A 21,113-nucleotide genomic window follows, 5' to 3' on the forward strand; every position below is an offset into this window, starting at 1 on the left:
ATAAATGCATTTAATCATCTGTTTAACCACTGAGATGATAGAACTACTAAAGCCAGATTAAATTTTCTTAAAAATTTACAGATAGATCTGGGAATTGTCATACAGTTTAATCCTAGGTAGGACAACATAAAATAATGAAAAATTATAAGACAAAGAGATTTTCCCATTTTAAATGTTTACTTTTCCCCTCACTTCTTTTTTTTTTTAAATATATTTTGTTGATTTTTTTTTTTTTTATATAGAGAGGAAGAGAGAGGGATAGAGAGTTAGAAACATCGATGAGAGAGAAACATCGATCAGCTGCCTCCTGCACACCTCCTACTGGGGATGTGCCCGCAACCAAGGTACATGCCCTTGACCAGAATCGAACCTGGGACCTTTCAGTCCGCAGGTCAATGCTCTATCCACTGAGCCAAACCAGTCAGAGCTCCCCTCACTTCTATACTCTACTCCCCCCACTTCTCAGATCTTCAAGGTGCCTGCAAATAAGTCTCAGATCCTTCTCAGCTCTATTACCTTTAAGGGTCCATTCCCTACTTATTTTGCACCTTACACAGCCTTTGAATTCAAACTCTGTAAAAAACAGATTTGATTTATGTAAATAATGCAGAAAAAATAGGCCATTGATAGATATTTCCCATTGATAGAATCACAGAAACAAGGATTGATACAGTCATCCAAGTCTCCTGTGTATGAAACATACCAGAACCAATAGAATTTTTTTTATTTCCCCCGGTCTCGGGCATGCTCCAAAATAAGGCAGCTCTGAAGGAAGGCTATCAGTAATACCTGGCTTAAAGTGAAGTCTTCAGACATTGTTCTCTTTTTGAGAATTTTGTATGTCTTCCTTACTAAGACTCCAGTGGCTACCAAAAAAATCATGTACACAACCAGAATCCAGTATTGTAACTGACCAGGGCAGTGGACCTCTGTATAAACTTCCTAATCCCCTCCTGCACAAAACCCGCCAGAAATGAGGCAATGCAGGCGCGTTCACAGCTTTGCCTCTTCCGCCAAGCCAGGCACATTCTTTCCTTCTGGCCGGTGGCAGCAACTCCCTGTCACTCTCAGCTGTGACTGGCAATCGAGTGAGACCCCCTCAGCCATCAGGACTGCAGAATCTCTGTGACACCTAACCCAGCTCTTGCTTGACTCTTGTCAAGATCGCCTGAACCTTTTTGTCTAATGTTTTTTCTTTTTTGATTCTCCATCCTGAAAAAAAAATACCCACGACTGACTTAATTTCTGTGTCCACATCTGGACAATTTTATTCACTAACTAAAGTGATATTTTCTTTTAAATGATAAAACAAGCAATGGTGGTAAGAATGCTCCAGCCTCCTAAGTGCAGGACTTTATGAAAGGGGAGGGGCATGTCTGATGGCTGATCCTAAAGGAACTGGGGCCATGGGTGCTCCTGGCCACATTGATGTCTGAGGCACATGTGGAGAAGAAGGAAGGAGTTGACAAAGAAGAACCAAAAGGAGCACCATGTATCACATGGCAACTTCCTTTCTGATTTGGCATCTCAAATTCACTGGGCTTCCTATGTTGGAAGAGGGCCCTGGTCTTACCTCATTCAACTATTCTCTCTAGAACTCATGGATATGGACAACAGTGTGGTGATGGTGGAGGCAGGGAGAGTTGGAGGTGGAAGAGGACATAGAAGGACATAAAAGGTGATGGAAAAAATGAAATAAATCAATTAAAAATATATTCTCTCGCCAGGCAGGTGTGGCTCAGTGGTTGAGTGTTGGCCTTTGAACCAAGAGGTCACTGGTTTCCAATCAGGGCACATACCTGGGTTGCAGGCTCAATTCCTAGTAGGGGGTATGCAGGAGGCAGTGGATCAATGTTGATTCTCGCCCATCGATGTTTCTATTTCTCTCTCTCCCTTCGTTTCTCTTTAAAAATCAATATTTAAAACAATATTCTCTCTGAAGCTTCAGTGATCTCGCAAGCTTATAACTAGAGCAGGAAGACAAAAAGCAGTGCTGACTCCTTTTTCAGGTAATGATTCTGTGATAACATTCTGTTTACCTTTGTGTTGAAGCCTTCAGCATTCTGGGTAATTTTGTAGAGCTGTGGAAACCTGAGCATGCTCTCCTGAGTGCAAGACCTCTCAAAGATTCCCAGAGTGAAGGGTGGTAATGCGGTGAAAATCTGTGTGGAGAACAAGGAGCCATTAAAAGAGACCTTTCCACTCACACAGCTCAAGTGTTTCAGTTCCATGGAATGATGACTTAACTCTCAGGCAAGTCCAAACCTGAGCATCAGTGATTCACAACTCTGAAGACACCATCCAAAGAAAATAAATGAAAGACCATTTTCAACTATTGTTTAATCAGCATAAAATAAATATACAGAACACTAAAAACAACATCGCAAACATTTGATTAGCCAAGAAAGCTGGTGAAATGAACAGCTACCTTTTTTGTGAGATGAGTGGTGATTTACAATTACACCCTCCTTAGCTTTGTGAAGTATTGGGTCTTCTGTTAGTGCTGGCGGAGGCACAATTTTACAACCCCCCCTCCTGATTTTATGATCAAGTTTCAGGAAGCATGATGTACTTCATTATTCATTTGGCAGACATTTATTGGGAGTGAATTATGGGCCAGATACTGTGATAAACCCCAGAAATACAGAGATACAAAAACAGAAGGGAAAAAAGGAGAAGAAGCAGGTCCCTGACCTCCAAGAACTCGGTCTACTGCAGAGGTGGAATGGGATAGCCAGCAACAGGCAAATAAACAAACATATAAAACACAGTGCTCTGCAAAATTACTCATGGGAAGAGTGGGGAAAGAGAAGAGGGAGTCAAGAAAACATTCTTGGACCAAAGAGCATCTGAACTGTAAGGCATTGTACCTGTGGAATTGGGCAGGATGGTAAGGGATGTGCATGAGAGGGGAGCAGAAGGAAGCACTCCCATAGAACCACACCCCTCACAAAGCCTGGAGGCAGTAATGCACCTGGCACATTTGGGTAGGGGCGGGGGGGTGGGGGGACATCTAAGACATCCAGGATGGTGGCTGGCTGAGGACTCAGTGCAAGACAAGGCTGGGAAGGTGACAGAACTATCTCCTGCGACAATGAGTTTTAGGGGAGGTAGTGCTTCCTATACTTTTACCTGTAGTACTCTAGAGTGGAGTGACATGCTTGTGTTTGTGTTTCAGAAAGAGAAAGCCAGATGCTGAAGAAGAGGTTGGAATAAATATATCATTTCAGTCTGGGAGGTGCGGTAGCCCCGTGGGTCATTCTCCTCTGTGGTTCCGGGCACACGGGTCACAGAGACTGTCTGGGTCACTCACTGCTTAGCATCAGCATTGAGCAAATCCACACCCACAAACCTGGCAAGCCCTCAAGCCCATGGGAACTATATGTGTGTCTCTGAGAGAACTCTGAATGCACCTCAGTTATGGGGAGCCTGAGAAACAAGCTTTTCCCAGTCTGCTGGGAGAGAGCCATCGGCAGTGTGGTGGAGGAAGGCCAACACAACTTGCAGGCTCCCTCCCTCACCTGGAGCAGATAGGAAAACAGCCCTGGGATTTCAGTGCACTACAGATTTCAAGGAGAAAAAGACCAAGAGTAGTTGCCCTCATTTCCCTCACAATAACAGAAGTTATCTGTTTAATGCCTAGAAGAAGGTGCTGGAAACAGACATCTCAGAAGCTCTGCATACTCTCAGCACATAAACTGTCCTTACTGCGGTGCATACAGGGTACACCGTCAATGCTGCCATCTTATTTTTTCTTCTCCCTTTCCACTTGACTTTCTCCTTCTACTCTCTTCAAATCCTCCCCCACCCTTCACCACAAGGCTACCAACCTAGGAGGCCCTCTGAGATTTTTTACCCTGCTTACAGCATGCCCCGCACACATATATACTGTTGAGGGATCATTATTTGTTTTACAGAAATAAGACATTCACATTTTTCTTCATAACATTTTTCTCACTAAACAATACATCATGGGAAGCCCTCCGAGTCCCCTGGGTCTGACACTAATGCAGCATTTTCCTGCTCACATAATAATTCATAGCATAGATGTACCATACTTTTTCAACGGTGCATTCATTTTTGTTTCTAGGTCTTTGTTCTCACAAACATTATGTAATAAACATATATAACATATTATACCATTTATACTTTGTATTTAATTCTATGGGATGGATTCCCTAAAGTAGGGTTGCTTGGGAAAAAGTTATGAGTATTTTAAGTTTTACCAGATTCTGTTTGGTTGCTTTCTTAAAAGGTTCTAATCATTTTCTTTTTTCTTCCCAAAGGACAAGGTAATCTTTCCTCTGCTTTCTTATCAGTAACGGGTGTTATGTTATACTTAATATTCTCTAGTCTGAAAAAATTAAAGATATTAACTCTTTAAAAAAATTTACATTTCCCCAACTACCAGTGATTTTGATCATGTTTCCATATATTTGTTGAACATTTGGATTTGAAAACATCTAGTCAAGTCCTTTGTACTTTTTCCATTCATGTTTTATCACCTTTTCTAAGAGTTCTTTGCATATAATAGATATCAACTCTGTCTTCCTGTAATAAAATTTCATCCAAATGCAATCTTTGTCTACTGGATTTCTTTATGGTTTCTTTTGCTATATAAAAGCTTTTAATTTTTATATGGTTAAGAATAGCTTCTGAGTGTCCAATTGTGGTTATGAAGTTTTTAGGAGTTTCTTCAGAATTCTTACAGTTTTATTTTTCACATTTAAGTTTTACTATATCTGAAATTTATTGACTATGTGGTTTAAGATTGGGGTCCAATTTTATTTTTTTTCCAAATAAAGAATCAGTTGTGAGAACACAACTAATTAATCCAAACTTTCTACTAAACTGAAATACCATCTTTGACATTTATTAAATTCTCACATATGATAGACCTAGGATTTAAAACTGGAATCTTGTTCTAGATTCTCTGGCTTATTTGTCTAGTTCTATGTTAATATCACATAGATTTGCTTACAGTGGCTTTATAGAATAGCCTAATGTTTAGCAAAGATACGTTTACCCTTTTCATTGCCCTTTTTGGACATGCATGCTCCCTACTGAGGATAGAGCCCGCAACCTGGACATGTGCCCTGACCGGGAATTCAACTGTGACCTCTTGATTCATGGGTCAATGCTCAACCACTGAGCCACAATGGCAGGGTGTCCTTAATTTCTTATTTAAAACTAGAGGCCCGGTGCATGAAATTCATGCACAGGTAGGGTCCCTAGGCCGGGCCGGCGATCAGGGCCAATCTGTGGGGTGACTGGCAGGGCGATCAGGGGGGCTCCCCGCTGGCACCCACCTTGGCTGGCCTGGGGCCTGCGGGCAGCTCCCGTGTTGAGTGTCTGCCCTCTGGAGGTCAGTGCGCGACATAGCAACTGGTTGTTCTACAGGTTGGGCAATTTGCATATTAGGCTTTTATTATATAGGATGACACAGTTTTAGAATTTTACCATTTATGACAACATGTCTTATAAAGAATCTGCATTATGTTATTTGGCTTCTTTCTTTCCTATTTTGCTTAGAGTTCTTATTTTGGGAATGGCAGCTGAATTGCCTCAAATACTTTTTATCATGTTTTTCTTTTTCTTTTGTGGTTGATACAGTGATATTTAGAATTTTAAAATTTATTTTGAACTCCCTGTAAAATTTATTTCAACTTTACTTGGTCAAATATTTTATTTTTTTTTATACACTCTTGAACTCTATTTGCTGATGTTTTACTTAGAATTTTTGTATTTATGTTTTTAAGTGACACTGGCTAATAAGTACTATAGTTTACTTTAAGTTATGCTGTCTTGATAAAACTAAATAGTATAAATTTTCTGAAACAGTTTAAAAACAAAGTTATTGCTTCACTAAAAAAATTAATAAAATGTATCTGAAATCCATCTGATAATGCTAGTTTTTGTCACTACTGGCCTCTGTACTCTTATTCTACCCATAAAATAAAATGCTGTAGAAATTTGAGATACTAGAATAATAATGAAAGTCCAATGGGACAGCATTCATTCATTATTTGGAGAGATGTAAGTGTTTAAGTCAGTTTACTGCTGTTTCATCTGCTATAAGAGTTAAACTGAGAAGCAGTGATGTGCTACTTTAGCTGCCTTTGGGACTCAAAGAGGAAAAAAAAGCATAAGTACTGCTTAAAGAAAACGGAAAGAAGAACCCAGTGCAGAAGAGGAGTCACCAGCAAATGCCATACATGTCACAAACTGTCTTGCACTGGGTTTTTGAGGAGTGATTCTGGAGTAGAAAAAATTTCCAAATAGTATATTATTGAAATAATAATAGTAAAATTGAAACATGGACTAATGTGGATTAGATAAGAGTACTGTGTCCTTGTTGAATTATCAGATTTTTGTTATTACACTGCAGTTATCTAAGAGAATTATCTTAGCAATTATGCAATAAAGTATTAAGTAATAAGGGGCATAATGTCTTAATTTACATTCAACTGCTTCAGAAATAAATGTGTTCACAGGAGCATGTGCACATGTGCCTGTGGGCAAACCTCCATGTTCTCAAAAGCTCTGGTCCTCTCACCATGACTGAATCTGAAGATCAATGACCTTCCCTTCTGACCCCACTTCACAGATCCTAGACATTCAGGTCCCTCCCCACTCTCTACCACCTCTCCAACAATTGTACTGTGTACGCCATAGAAACTTAGGGCCATTTAACCTTGAAATTCCTTTCTCTGCTGCAATATTCTCTTCGCTATAGACTGGAGAACCAATGTAGATAAAAAATATTCCCAGCCCTACTGATCAAAGATCTTTGTGAGTCTTTAACCATTTGAGTGCCAACCAATATCCTAGGAACTATGCTAAAATTGCCAAGGCATTTTTGCTGATTTTACAGCAGTTTAGGAAAAAAATTATGAATCGCAAGTAAATGAAGTTACATATTCAAAAACTTAAGGAAATCTTTACTACATTTGTTTTCATCTTTGACATATATTATTTGCTGATTCTATTATAAAATACTAGTAGAAAAAAAATTTGAACAAAACATATAATGTTAAAATGAAATTAAAGCGCCCCGGCGCTTTTGACGAAAGACAGGAGGAGCGCAATCGTGCTCCCCAGCACTCTAAGGGTTAATGTGCATAAGCATCACTAGAAAAATTCATTTAAAATTCAGTATCTCTGAGAAACTCTGTTAAGTTGGGTCAGAGATCAGGAATCAGCATCTTTAAACAAATCCTAGTTATTCTCATGCAAGTGGTCTGTGGACCATATTTTGGCCAATACTATCCTATAGCCAGCCTATTAGCAGCTTATGAAGAGTAGGCTCACAATTTAAGTTTTTTAATTAATTTGAATTTCCCAGGACTGAATGGAACTAAAAAATAATCCAGCTCTTATACCCTGAGCATGAAAATAGGGCTAATCCCCATTTGTCATTTAACCAGGTGATGTGTATTCCAGTTTTGGCTTTAGCTCTAAATCACAGTCTCCCAGGTCTCAGCCTCTTGTTTCTAAATACATATGTGGGCATGGGTTTGGCCCTTTCCAGCACTAAATCATTATGGAGCAGTCAGCATATTTCCCCCTAAATGGTCGCATAATTTTAACCTGCTCAAAACAGTTTTAAATCCTGCAAAGTTAACAATCTGTCCAAGGGGAGGTGCTTGAGTCCTTATCCATGTGGTAGGTGGTTGGAGTAGCTTTTCTAGTACAGGTGATAAATGAACATCAATTCAGCCCTGCTCTCACCACCTGTCACCTTTGTATTTTTGGGTGTAAGTATTAGCAACAAACTTATTAGTGCACTTTGTGGTGAGTAACACAGTACTGACCAATGCAGTGTATACTCAAGATCCAAACTCACTCTCAGTGTCATCGTAGTCTACATATCTGACTCTCTTAGTCTTTAAACTGCACAGGACTGAGGCAACCTGCTGTATGTAGTATTCTATACCTAGCACCTAATATAGTGGCTACTCAAAAAAAAAAAAGAAAAAGGAAGAAAGGAAGGAAAGGAGGAAGGAAAGAAGGAGGGTTAAATATATGGACACCTTGAATATCCAGCCACAAATGTATATTCAAGCTGTAAATATTTATAGCACCACAATATATATTATTGTTTATTATTTATGTCTGGTAACTTCCATTTATACCTATCTATGATGAAGCAGAGAATGTCAGAGTTAGGGTCCAAAACAAGTGTGAAAGTGCAACTCAAAAAACCTGCCACACTGGGGTGTCTAAAGCACTTAGTACAAGCCCCTCAGCTCCCCCTGCCAGTAACACACAAAGCTAAGTAGCTACTTAGTCATTTAAGCTTGTAGTTTATATTTATTTACAGCTTTTGCACTCATTATAGTCAACTAATATAAAAAAAACTTAAAGATCATTAACAAACATCAAATAAACTGATTACCATTCACCACAGGAGCTGGAAGTCAGAATTCATTATTTTAGCACTAACTGTGAAAGGAAACATCCTTCCACAGGACAGATACTTTTAAGAAGGACAAAAAGAACACTAGATCACATCCTGTATGCTCATATATCTATGTTTAAGAATTCAGAAATAAAATCACAAAGTGGAATGAGTTTAGATATAGTTCAGAAATTTTCTCAAGCTAAAAACTAGAAAATGTTGCACAGGCATTCAGTAAGGAGGTAACAAGGGTCCATTATCAAGATATATGGGTTAATAATTTCATGGGGTTATTCAAGAATGATCTGCTATGATTGAAACCATGTGTGGAGAGTTTGGGCTTCTGCAGGATGTGTCGCAGCAACAAAAGGCCTTAAAGATGTATTTGTGCTGCCTGCTATGTATACAGATGATGGACTTAGATACACTTCCCAGACATAAACAGTAAAGGAATGTCACTGAAGTTGTGTGTGCTATCAGACAGAGATGGAGAATGCTTACCACATTGTACAAGCCGATGCACCAACGTTCAAATAAAATCTGCCCAGAAAATCCATTTACAAAGGCGAACCAAAGCTGAAAGAGAAGAAAGTTCATGAAGTTTTATATCAATATTGACCTAAATGTTTCCATTCACTGAAGAAGTAGCGGGAATGTGGACCACCAGCTGGACACAGCTGCTGAGGGATAAAAAGCCACAGGACCGTAGCAGTTGTTCTTTCATAAAATATAAATTCCCAATATAACAAATACCAGTATTTTAAGGATAATTTATATTTAAGGCATACAGTGATTTCAAGTGATAATATGCACATATTAATAGAAAAGCAATTGATGTTTAATTTATAACTAGTATGTTTTGTGTCAACACTTTTTCACTGACTGGAAGAGTCTCAACTTCACGTTCCTTTTCCCGATAAAGTTGATTGGATAAATAAAATTTATCTTTGTAGGACTTTCAAATAGATAAAAAATTAAATGAAAAACAACAAGAATTCCTCTGTTGGTCAAATGTGCTTTTAGCTCATAAAATGCTGACCCTCCATAATCGAACATCCACCGCTGTAGCAAAGGCGAAAGCATGATGTATGGAAGAAACATGCTTAAATCATGTTTTGGAGCAACATGGGTTGTATAAATAAATAAAATGGGGATGATTATTCAAGTCTTCAAGTAGTCTATAATTCTAATTGATTAGGCAAGACTGACATAAAAACTACTACAGAGTGAAGTGCCAGGGACATGCATGACAAGTAAATAAAACTATTTTAGAGAAGGGATGATTGCTCGGGTGTAGTAATTCGGAGAAGACGTGGAGGTGGTAAGAGTGGAGTAGAACAGGGCAAGCCATCAGGTTGAAGAACAGGAACCTGACTTAGAAGGGAGTGAATACAGAAATAGGAAATACAAACTGCTGCTATTTAAAATTCAGCTAAATTGATATGCTACAACAGGACTCCAAGGATTTTGGGTAGACCTTAAAGTATTTCATGCTAATCTGAGAATCACAGATTTCAGTGGTGTAAAACTGTGGCAGACTGAATCTTACCATGGTGGAACACTAGCAACACAGAACAGCTGTCCCACAATAATCTGGGTTGAGATAAAGTCTGCTACTGAAATTGTACTGAATCAGAATTTTCAACATCAGTTTCTTGACTCCACCAGACTAAGTTTCTTGAGATAGGAATTATTCCCTATCCTGTGCAACTGTACACAGTATACGATACTTGGTGCAAATAGGGACTCACTGAGTTCCAGTGGGATCAAATAAATACCTCAATTCAATTGCCAGATGAAGTTTTCTTAGGCACAGCTTTCATCATCTCATTTCCTAGTTAAAAACCAAACAAAACAAAACAACAACAAAAACACCCAACTATTAGGGATCCCTCCTAAATCCAAATAAGCTTGCTGCTCTTTAAAAATCCTTCCACAAACTATCTCCCAAGAGGTCCCCATGAGGCCTGGCTATTCTCAGTGAAGACATACTAGTGGAGAACTAAGAATTCAGAAGTTTGTGTTGTGCTCTGTACTCAAAATATTTTACAACACCTATTCTAATATTAGCTCTTCCTAAAATGACGTTTCAATCACACTGCCACCCTACCACTCGAGGCCTTGGCAAATAATCCTTCAACCAAACTTTCAGTGCAATGGAGCCTGGATCCATACCTGATTCAAACAAATTTGTAAATTGTTTCAAGGGTTTTAACTAATTTTCCAAGATTGCGCTGTACATCTAAAGTCTCTTATTCAAACAACTGAGCAAACATTGATAAATATTTAGTAAACACTATTTTACTGCTTAATTCAGCAAATTTTATTGTCTTTTGTTGAAGGTGGAGTAGTGATATTTCTACTGCACTCCCCTCCCTAATATCAATTGAAATTAGCAAAAATAATTGAAAATAGAAAAGAAATAAATACTTTTAATGACACTATGAGAGAGCCTTAATTAAAACTACAAATTACATAGAATAGAAACTAGCATGACAAGATCAAGGGAGCATGCCAATAGTAGACAAAACCTACAAAGCCAAAAGATTTCTAAGAAATGCATGAAACAACCCAAGAGATAGCTGAACCAATTCTTATTTAGAGGATGGAATCTAGAGGTAGGGACAAGTCATGGCTGTAGCTCCTGGACTGATTGAATACAGCAGGCAAATTAAAATTAAAGGACACTGTAGGCCTTTTCTCTTTTCCTCTACCCAAGAAGCAAGTGAGGAGAATGTCAGGGTAGAGTAGGGAGTATAGATGGCAATCAATTTAGCAGACACTTGGCAGATATCTGAAAAGAAATAAATGTAAAATCATGTAACAAAAAACCCATAACATACAGAAAATCACTGTCAGGCATACAGGCTTCTGACTCACTCAAGGAGAAGAAATGGTGAGGGAAGTGCTTACTGCAGAAAAGTGATGGGTTACCAGCATGGAAGAGACAAAAAATTGATGAAAAAAAATGTTCTGAGACAAATTTAAAGCCATCTTTCTTAGACATCAACAAAAATAATAAAGAAAAAAAAACACTGACAGAAATCATATGAAACAATCTCTACAGAAAAACCAGATCACTAGGCAGAATAAAATTTTGAATGCTCTTGGTGATCCTTTGAGAGCTTTAAAAAAAGTATGCGTTTTCATTTAAATAAGAGCTTAAATTAGATATGTAAGCTATCAAAGAAGGAAACAAATAAGAAAAGATTCAAGCTACATGAAGGAAAATAAAACCCAGAATTGATACTGATGAATCCACAATCAGGGACTCACAGTCAGGATAGAGTAGGCTTGTGAAAACAAGTGCTGGCCAAAGGGCAAAGTTTAACACTGATTTTAAGAGAAACTGATAACCTTTCAAAGATGATTTTTAAAAATTCCAAAAAGGTGTACCTTAAACACACACACACACACACACACACACACACATACACACACACACCAACACAACAGAACAAGTAGAATAGAAAAAATATTCAAAGATATAGCAGAAGAAAGTTTTCTGAAATATTCTAAAACCTTAATCAGCCAACAAAGAGGATACCCTTTGTCCCCAGGAAACAAAACAACAGATACACTAGTAGAAAGATCAACACCCACACATATCCTGATAAGTAAATTCATGAGTTTTAAAATTCTATAAGATCAAATCTTTCTTATAATCCTCACCCAAGAATATGTTTTCATTAATTTTGAGAGAGAGAGAGAGAGAGAGAGAGAGAGAGAGAGAGAGAGAGGCCAATGTGAGAGAGAAACATTGATTGGTTGTACATGTCCTGACCGGGGATTATACCGGAACCTTTTCATTTATGGAACAATGCTCCAACCAATTAAGTCACCCAGTCAGGGAAAATCTCTAATATAATCAGGCAAGAAAGCAATTAACCTGCAAAAGCAAGTTGGCTTCATCTTTCTCTCTAGCAGTACATAATACCAGAAGCCAATAGTGGATGTTTACAATTCCTTAGGGAAATAAAACATGCCTAGAATTTTAGCAAAATACAGAAACTAAGGAAATAGTAAAAATTGAAAATATTACATAAAATGTGATGATAAAAATATGTTCATTATATTAATAATACAAAAAATTTTTAAATGTTCAATTGATATAAAATAAAGCTCAAAATATATGCTATGTACAAAAGAAACATGTCCAACAAACATGAAAAAGAAACACTATTTGAATAAGATCAAATCCATAACCCTGAATTAACAAAGCCCAATAGATGAGGTTGTCACCTATTGTTCTGAAAACACTGCTTCTCCTTCACTAAACTACAATGGCCTTCTATTGGTTCCTTGCAAGTACCAAGTATGGATCCAGCTTTATATTTTGTACCCAAATATGAGGCAATTATGTCAATAGCATTTGGTTAATAAGCCATCTTTATCTTACTTGTTTGAAATGCCCTTTATTATATAATAGATTATCATGGTATTTATAGAAATTTATATAGTATTTTGGTCTCACTTCATATATTCAAATTAATTATAGATGGCTTGAATATTTAAATACAAAAACAAAATTCAAAGCATTAGGAGGAAACATTTAAAAAAGTTTTTTATATATGAAGTTGACTCTCTATAGACATGGAACTCAGAAATTGTACAAAAGAGGAGTCATTTGAAACAGTTCATTGCTGAGAGAATAAAAATAAAGTTGAGAACAAATTAATAAATAGTGCAAACATCTATAACATCTATGAAGACAAAGGCCTAAATTTCCTATATAAAGAGTTCTTACAAATGAGAAAGAAAACTGCTGACAAACTGTTAGGGAAACAGGCAAAGAACATATGCAGTGTGATCACAGAAAAAAAATTATAAATATAGAAAACTTCACTTTTCTTGAAAAATACATACACGTGTGTGTGGACACATACACTGATAACATTTTTTTTTTTTTAGATGAACAAAGATTTGAAAGTTTGGTAACCTGAGGGAATAGTTACCCTCATATCCAGTCATTGTTTACAAATATGTTTAATGTACTTTTCCTTTGACCCAATGATTCTACTTTTAGGAACATACACTAAATTGCATCTTATAGTTATAATTACATAATATTCAATATGAAAATACAAGGGTATTTACTATAGCATTATTGGAAAGATAAAAAATTAGAACCTATATTTACACTGATAGCTGGTTAAATGAATTATAGTTCATCCATAACAATAAAACACTATGCAGACATTAGAAAGACTATTATAAATCTGTTAAGTGCTATAACATAAAAAATCTCACAGATATATTATTAAAATGAAAAATATCAAGGTATATGTTGAATAGTCATGATTGTACAGCATAGATGATATGCTCATATACATGCTAACTTTTTGGAAGATATAAGAAATTGTTACTATTCGTTGCCTTTAGATAGCAGAAGTGTTCTCTAGGCGGTAGGATGGAGACTCTCTTATACTTCTTGTACTGTTCTGAACTTTTAAAACATGTTCATGTTTTATTGATATAACTATTTCAAGCAGTAATTCTCAACCAGAGTTCATTTTGCTTTAAGGAGACACTTGACAATGCCCGGACACATTTCTGAGGGTGTATTGGCATTTAGTGGGTAGAGGCCAAATGTTCTGCTAACTAACCTACAATGCCCAGGACAGCCCCTTACAACAAAGAACTAGCTGGTTCAAAATGTCAACTCTGAAGAAACTCTGGATGAAAGAAATAAATTTATTAGAAATCTTGTTGTAACAGATGTTTTTTACCAGCAAAATAATGACATGTGACAGGTTGCATGAAGCCATGATTATGTGTGGATTTAGAACATTTTGTTTCTTTTTTATTAACTCCCCTCTAGCCTGGTCTCACACATAGAACCAAAGGCCCTACTCTTTAGAGGCCATAGGAGCACTGAATGTGTATCCAAAACTTCACATATTTATATTCCCGAGACAGAAATATATATTTATAAATTAGTAATGAGAAATTACTTTAAATACAGAGCGTGTTTTGCATAACTAAAACACTCCAGTTGTTGAAAATATATGATAAGGGGAAAACCCTAAGAAATCAAGCATCTCTTTCTCAGCATTAACCTTTGCTCCAAGCCATTCTGAACCATGAAAAAATTTCAGATTAACATTCTTGATTAGCTGAATGTTGGAATATTTCCTATAAGCAGCCAGTGTTTTGATTCTGTCCAAGATGGCACTGGCTTGGCCACGTTTCTTCAAACATTTTTGATATGTTTGTACTAATTTTTATCAGTTGCAGGTGCTGCAGCATTTTGGAAAGTATATACAAGCTCATCCTCAACATTTCCAGTTCCATTTCAATCTTCATTCAAATAATCCATCATTAGATCATCAGACCAGTTTATTTCATTGTAAATATTTATATAATAAAGACAAAAATTAAAACCAAAATAAACAAAACAAACAAACAAAAAACCCATTCCCTCATTTCAAAATCCATGAGCTGGTTTTTTCTTACATTGTAATCTAAACACTCAAACTTGATTTTGTTTTGGCAAGATTTCCATAGGTGAAATGGAAAAAGTATGAGAACACACTGTATTTTTAAATATTTACATGAAAGTACTTAGTTTTTATTTTATATATTCATGAGACAGGTACACAATGGCTCCCTGACACACTATGAAATCAGACTTTCACACTGGTTAGTTATATACAAATGTTAATTCATATACAAAAAAGAAAGCCCAATTCCTAAACATTAATGTCATTTGGGTGGAGCACAATTTCCAAGATGCACCAAACACAACCCTTAATGCAAGCAGATGGCCTGTCCCCCTTCTGATGTGCAGTTACTGGGCCCATAGCTTGTTTATAGCCACTAAATTTTATTTTTCTGGATTAATGGGGGAAAAGATTCCTCTGCCTTTACTTTCTTGTTAACTAGGAATGCTATTAAATGAATACAGTCAAAGCTGAGAGAGCTAGGTCCTGCCTGGACGGCCTCAGACTTGGTGAGCTGGTGGGAAGACCTGCCAAGCACTGATGGCTTGCCAAGCTCCTGGGGTTTTTGGTTCTCAAATGTAGTGCTGTTATGAGCAAACTGACCCAAACTTATTAAATAGCTTTTCCTTCTTGGAAAAAAATTCTTCTTTGCTTTAACTGCTGCCTCACTGCCAAAAATGCAGTAACCGTCTTGGCTAATTGCACAGACTCCTGTCTAGAGGTCCCAGCGCCATTGTACAACCTCAGTGGGCTGTTTCTGCCGCCACTCAGGTTCTCAAGGAATAGCTGACATACTTAGATGGTTTCTTCATTTGGGAATGGGAGGACCTGGTCTTCCAAGACCCATGGTAGAGAACTGAAGTGGAAAAGTACCCTACAGAGAGCAATTAAATAAGTTAGCCATATGGGTTCTTGAAAAAGTAGCAATAACTTTATGATCTAATGATTTGCATATCAGGTCTGAGCTGACTAGCTGGGATTAACCGTATCTCTTTAAAAAGCAAAACACTATAATATTTTTGGAATTTGATCTGGCAATATGTGTTAGATTAACAAATAAGCATCTACCTCATTAAGAAATTCTATTTTTAAAAATTCATTTCTCATTACTAAAAGCACCTTTGTATAAAAACATATCTTATTTTGCAGTATTGTTAATGGCAGAAAACAAAACAAACAAAACAAAAAGCATAGGGAAGAAAAACCCTAAAGTTCTTTATTAGGGAGTAAATGTAGCAAGTCTATGAAATAGTAAGGACTTATATATTACAATGGTAATTCTCTATATATGTAAATGAAGAAATGTATGCCAAAAAATAGTAATAGGTTGCTAAAAAAAAAAAAGGCAAAATAAACAGGCAAGTCAATATATAGGTAGGTAGGAAATCAAGGGGGGGGGAAATCAGAGATGCCATTATGGAGTAGAGATTATAAGAATTCATCATCATCATCATCATTATCATCATCACAGTAATAGCAAAATATCCTAAAAACTTCCCTTTTAAGTATCTTTTGTCCAATAAATTATGGGATTGAGTGGCCAAAATTAAGTGGTGTGGGCAGGTCTTCATTTCTAAAGTCTGTGGAGATTTAATAAAGGCCAAATATGACAAACCCACAGGCAGCATCATACTCAATGGGCAAAAACTACAAATATTTCCCTTAAGATCAGGAAAAAGACAGGGATATCCACTTTCACTGCTCTTATTCAACATAATACTGGAAGTCCTAGCCACAGCAATCAGACACGAATAAGAAATAAAAGGCATCCATATTGGAAAGGAAAAAGTAAAAATGTCACTATTAGTAGATGACATGATACTACATAGAGCAGTGGTTCTCAACCTTCCTAATGCTGCGACCCTTTAATACAGTTCCTCATGTTGTGGTAACCCCCAACCATAAAATTATTTTTGTTGCTACTTCATAACTGTAATTTTGCTACTGTTATGAATCGTAATGTAAATATCTGATATGCTATATGTGTTTTCCGATGGTTGCGACTCACAGGTTGAGAACCGCTGACATAGAGAGAACCCTAAAGATTTTATCAAAAAACAACTAGAACTGATAAGTGAATTCAATAAAGTAGCAGGATACAAAATAAATATCCAGAAATCAGTTGCATTTTTATACACCAATAATGCACTATCAAAAAGAGAAATGAAGAAAACTATCCTAATTCACAATTGCTTAAAAAAGTCTAGGAATAAATTTAACCAAGGATGTAAAAGACCTTTACTCAAAAAATTATAGAACACTGCAGAAAGAAATTGAAGAAGATACAAATAAGTGAAAGCATATACGGTGTTCATGGACAGAAAGAATTAACATCATTAAAATGTCCATACTACCCAAAGCAATCTATAGATTCAATGCAATTCCTATCAAGATACCAATGGCGCATTTCACAGAACTAAAACAAATATTCCAAAAATTTATATGGAACTACTAAAGATGCTAAATAGCAACAGAAATCTTGAGAAAGAAAAACAACATTGGTGGAATCCCAATACCTGATGTCCAACTACACTACAAGGCCATAGTAATCAAAACAGCCTAGTACTGGCATAAAAACAGACATATCTACACTAATAAAAGAAAAAGATGCTAATTGACCGTACCTTCGCTATGCCCACCAGCCAATCAGAGCGACTATATGCAAATTAACCCAACCAAGATGGTGGTTAATTTACATATACCGGCTGGGAGTGAAGACTGAAGACAATGTAGAAGGAAGCCAAACACTGCAGAAGGGAGGAAAGTAGAGGCAGCGGAGACAGGAACGGAGGCAAGGCAGCTGAGGCGGGAGGCGGGAGTGGAGCCAGGGCGCGGCAGGTGCCATGCCATTTTTATATTTTGTCTCTAAAGTTGCAGTAGTTGCTTAACTAGTTTCCCCACTTCCTCTCTGACAAAGTCCTTCACCTGCTTCGTATCCTTCCATACACACATCCATACATCAAGCCTGCATAACTTTTTAAATATACTTTTTTATTGTTGATAGTATTACAGATATCTCCCTTCTCCCCTTTACTCCAATCCTCCCAACCCCTACACCCCTCCTCCTTTTCTTCATTATGCTATTGCCTATGTCCAATGGCTATGCCTATCCTATATAATAAAAGCCTAATATGCTAAGTGTCTGGTGGTCCAGTTGGCCGTTCAACCAATCAAAGCATAATATGCTAATGATATGCTAAGGCCATTCAACTGCTCGCTATGACGTGCACTGACCACCAAGGGACAGACAGTCGACCGGTCAACCAGTCACTATGATGTGCACTGACCACCAGGGGGCAGATGCTTCTACTGGTAGGTTAGCTTGCTCCTGGAATCCAGCTGATTGGGAGTGAGCGAGATGGGCCGGACACACTCTGGAACCCTCCCACAGCCCCTCCTCACTGGCCAACCTCCCACATCCCTCCCTGACCCTGATCGTGCACCAGTTGGGTCCCTTGGCCTGGCCTGTGCCCTCTCTCAATCTGAGACCCCTCAGGGGATGTCAGAGAGCTGGTTTCAGCACAATCCCTGCAGGCCAGGCCAAGGGACCCCACCAGTGCACGAATCCATGCACCAGGCCTCTAGTAGATCAATAAAACAAAATAGAGAGCTAAGAAATAAACCAATGCCTTTATATCAATTAATATGTGACAAAGGAGGCAAAAACATACAATAGGCTAAAGATAGTCTATTCAATAAATGGTGCTGGAAAAATAGGACAGATACATGCAAAAAGTGAAACTAGAACACCCTTTTACACCATGCACAAGAATAAACTCAAAATGGATTAAAGACTTAAATATTAGACTCAAAACCATAAAAATTCTAGAAGAAAACATAGGCAGTAAAATCTCGGGCATTTCTCACAGCACTATTTTTTCTGACACGTTGCCTCAGGCAAGGGAAACAAAGGAAAAAAAAATAAATGAATGGGACTACATCAAGCTAAAAAGTTTTTGCACAGCAAAGGAAAACATCAACAAAATTAAAAGACAACCCACTGAATGGAAAAACATATTCACCACTGATATATCTGAAAAGGGGCTAATGTCCAAAATTTATAAAGAACTTATAAAACTCAACACCAAAAAATCAAAGCAATTAAACAAGGGGCAAAGGACCTGAATAGATACTTCTCCAAAGAGGACATACAGATAGCCAATAGATATATGAAAAGATGCTTAATGTTGCTAATCATTAGAGTAATGAAAATTAAAACCACAATGAGATATCACTTCACATCTGTCAGAATGGCTATCATCAATAAATCAATAAACAACAAGTGTTGATAAGGATGTGGGGAAAAGGGAACCCTCTTGCACTGTTGATGGGAAAGTAAATTGGTGCAGCCACTGTGGAAAGCACTATGGAGTTTCCTCAAAAAATTAAAAATGGAACTGCCTTATGACCCAGTGATTCCACTTCTGGGAATATTTCTAAATAAACCCAAAGCATTAATTCCAATGAATATATGAACTCCTATGTTAACTGCAGCATTATTTATAACTAGAGGCCTGGTGCATGAAATTCGTGCATGAGGGAGGGGGGGTCCCTCAGCCTGGCCTGCACCCTCTCCAATCCAGGACCCCTCAGGAGATGTCTGACTGCCGGTTTAGGCCTGATCCCATTGGGATCGGCAGTCAGACATCCCTCTCACAATCTGGGACCGCTGGCTCCTAACCGCTCACCTGCCTGCCTGGCTGATCGCCTGTAACCACTTGCCTGCCTACCTGATCATTCCTAACTGCTTGCTGGGGGGCAGGGCCAGCCCTGAGAGGGACTGTCTGCCTACCTGATCATCCCTAACAGCTGGCCTGCCTACCTGATTGCCCCTAACCACTCTGCCTGCCTGCCTGATCACCCTTAACTGCTTGCCTGTCTGCCTGATCGCCCCTAACTGCTCACCTGCCTGCCTGATCAACCATAACCACCTCTGCTCGGCCCCCACCGCCACAGCTTCATCCAGAAAGGTGTCCGGAATGACATCTGGGGGGTCATTCAGCTGTCTGGTCTAATTAGCATATTATGCTTTTATTATTATAGATGTTTGTGTATTTGTATAATATCTCTTTCACACTGCAATCTCCTTGGCAATCTTTTCCACTGAAGGGTCCTCCTCTCACCTTCAGCCCCCGTCACTGTGGCTTTGTCTGGAAGGACGTCTGGAAGGATGTCTGGAAGACGTCTGGTCTAATTAGCATATTACCCTTTTATTAGTATAGATAGCCAGGATTTGGAAGCAGCCCAAGTGTCCATCAGTGAATGAGTGGATAAAAAAGTTGTGGCATATTTACACAATAGAATACTACTCAGCTGTAGAAAAGAAGGAAATCGTACCCTTTGCAACAGCCTGGATGATCTTCACTTCATATGCTAAGTGAAATAAGCCAGAGAATGACAAATACCATATGATTTCACTCATATGTAGAATCTGATGAACAAAATAACAACAACAACAAAAATGGAAACAGACTCATAGAGAACAGAGGTGAAGGGGAACCGGCTGGGTGAAAAAGGTGAAGAGGTTAAACAAACAAATAAAAACCTCATAGACATAGACAATAGCATAGTGATTACCAGAGGGGAAGAGGGGTGAGGGGAGGTAGGAGAGAGTATAGAGGGGATAAATGGTTATGGAAGGAGACTTGACTTGGGGTGATGAACACAGAATACAATATACAGATAATGTATTATAGAATTGTACACCTGACCTATGTAATTTTATTAACCAAGATCACCTCCAATAAAGTCAATCTATAATAATAAAAGCATAATATGCTAATTAGACTGGACAGCTGAACAATCTTCTGGACATCATTCCAGACATCCTTCCGGTCTAAGCCACGGCGGCAGGGGCCGAGGCAGAGGCAGTTAGGGGAGATCAGGCAGGCAGGCAACCAGTTAGGGGCAATCAGGCAGGCAAGCAGAGTGGTTAGGGGTGATCAGGCAGGTAGACGAGCAGTTAGGGGCGATCAGGCAGGCAGGTGAGCAGTTAGGGGTGATCAGGCAGGGAGGCCAGTGGTTAGGAGTCATCAGGCAGGCAGGTAAGCGGTTAGGGGCAATGAGGCAGGCAAGCAGAGTGGTTAGGGGCGATGAGGCAGGCAGGCGAGCAGTTAGGGGTGATCAGGCAGGCAGGCAAGTGAGCAGTTAGGAGCCAGTGGTCCCAGATTTCGAGAGGGATGTCTGACTGCTGGTTTAGGCCCGATCCTGCAGAGGCCCGATCCTGCAGAGATCCCTGCAGGATCAGGCCTAAACCAGCAGTAGGACAT

The 21,113-nt window shown here is 38.3% G+C and overlaps 1 protein-coding gene across 4 annotated transcripts in view; it reads right to left on the bottom strand.

Moving 5' to 3' along the window:
- ATP8A2 (ATPase, aminophospholipid transporter, class I, type 8A, member 2) overlaps positions 1 to 21,113 on the bottom strand; it is a 651,371-nt gene that overhangs the window by 183,953 nt on the left and 446,305 nt on the right. For all 4 annotated transcript variants that reach the window (XM_014539417.1, XM_014539416.1, XM_014539418.1 and 1 more), the window contains 2 exons: positions 8,903 to 8,977; positions 2,040 to 2,162 (listed from right to left, as the gene is read on the bottom strand). In XM_014539417.1, the coding sequence (XP_014394903.1) occupies positions 2,040 to 2,162; positions 8,903 to 8,977 (198 nt within the window). The remainder of the gene's footprint in view (positions 1 to 2,039; positions 2,163 to 8,902; positions 8,978 to 21,113) is intronic.

This window comes from Myotis brandtii, unplaced genomic scaffold, assembly GCF_000412655.1.
Source record: "Myotis brandtii unplaced genomic scaffold, ASM41265v1 scaffold216, whole genome shotgun sequence".
In the NCBI taxonomy this organism is placed as follows: Eukaryota; Metazoa; Chordata; class Mammalia; order Chiroptera; family Vespertilionidae; genus Myotis; species Myotis brandtii.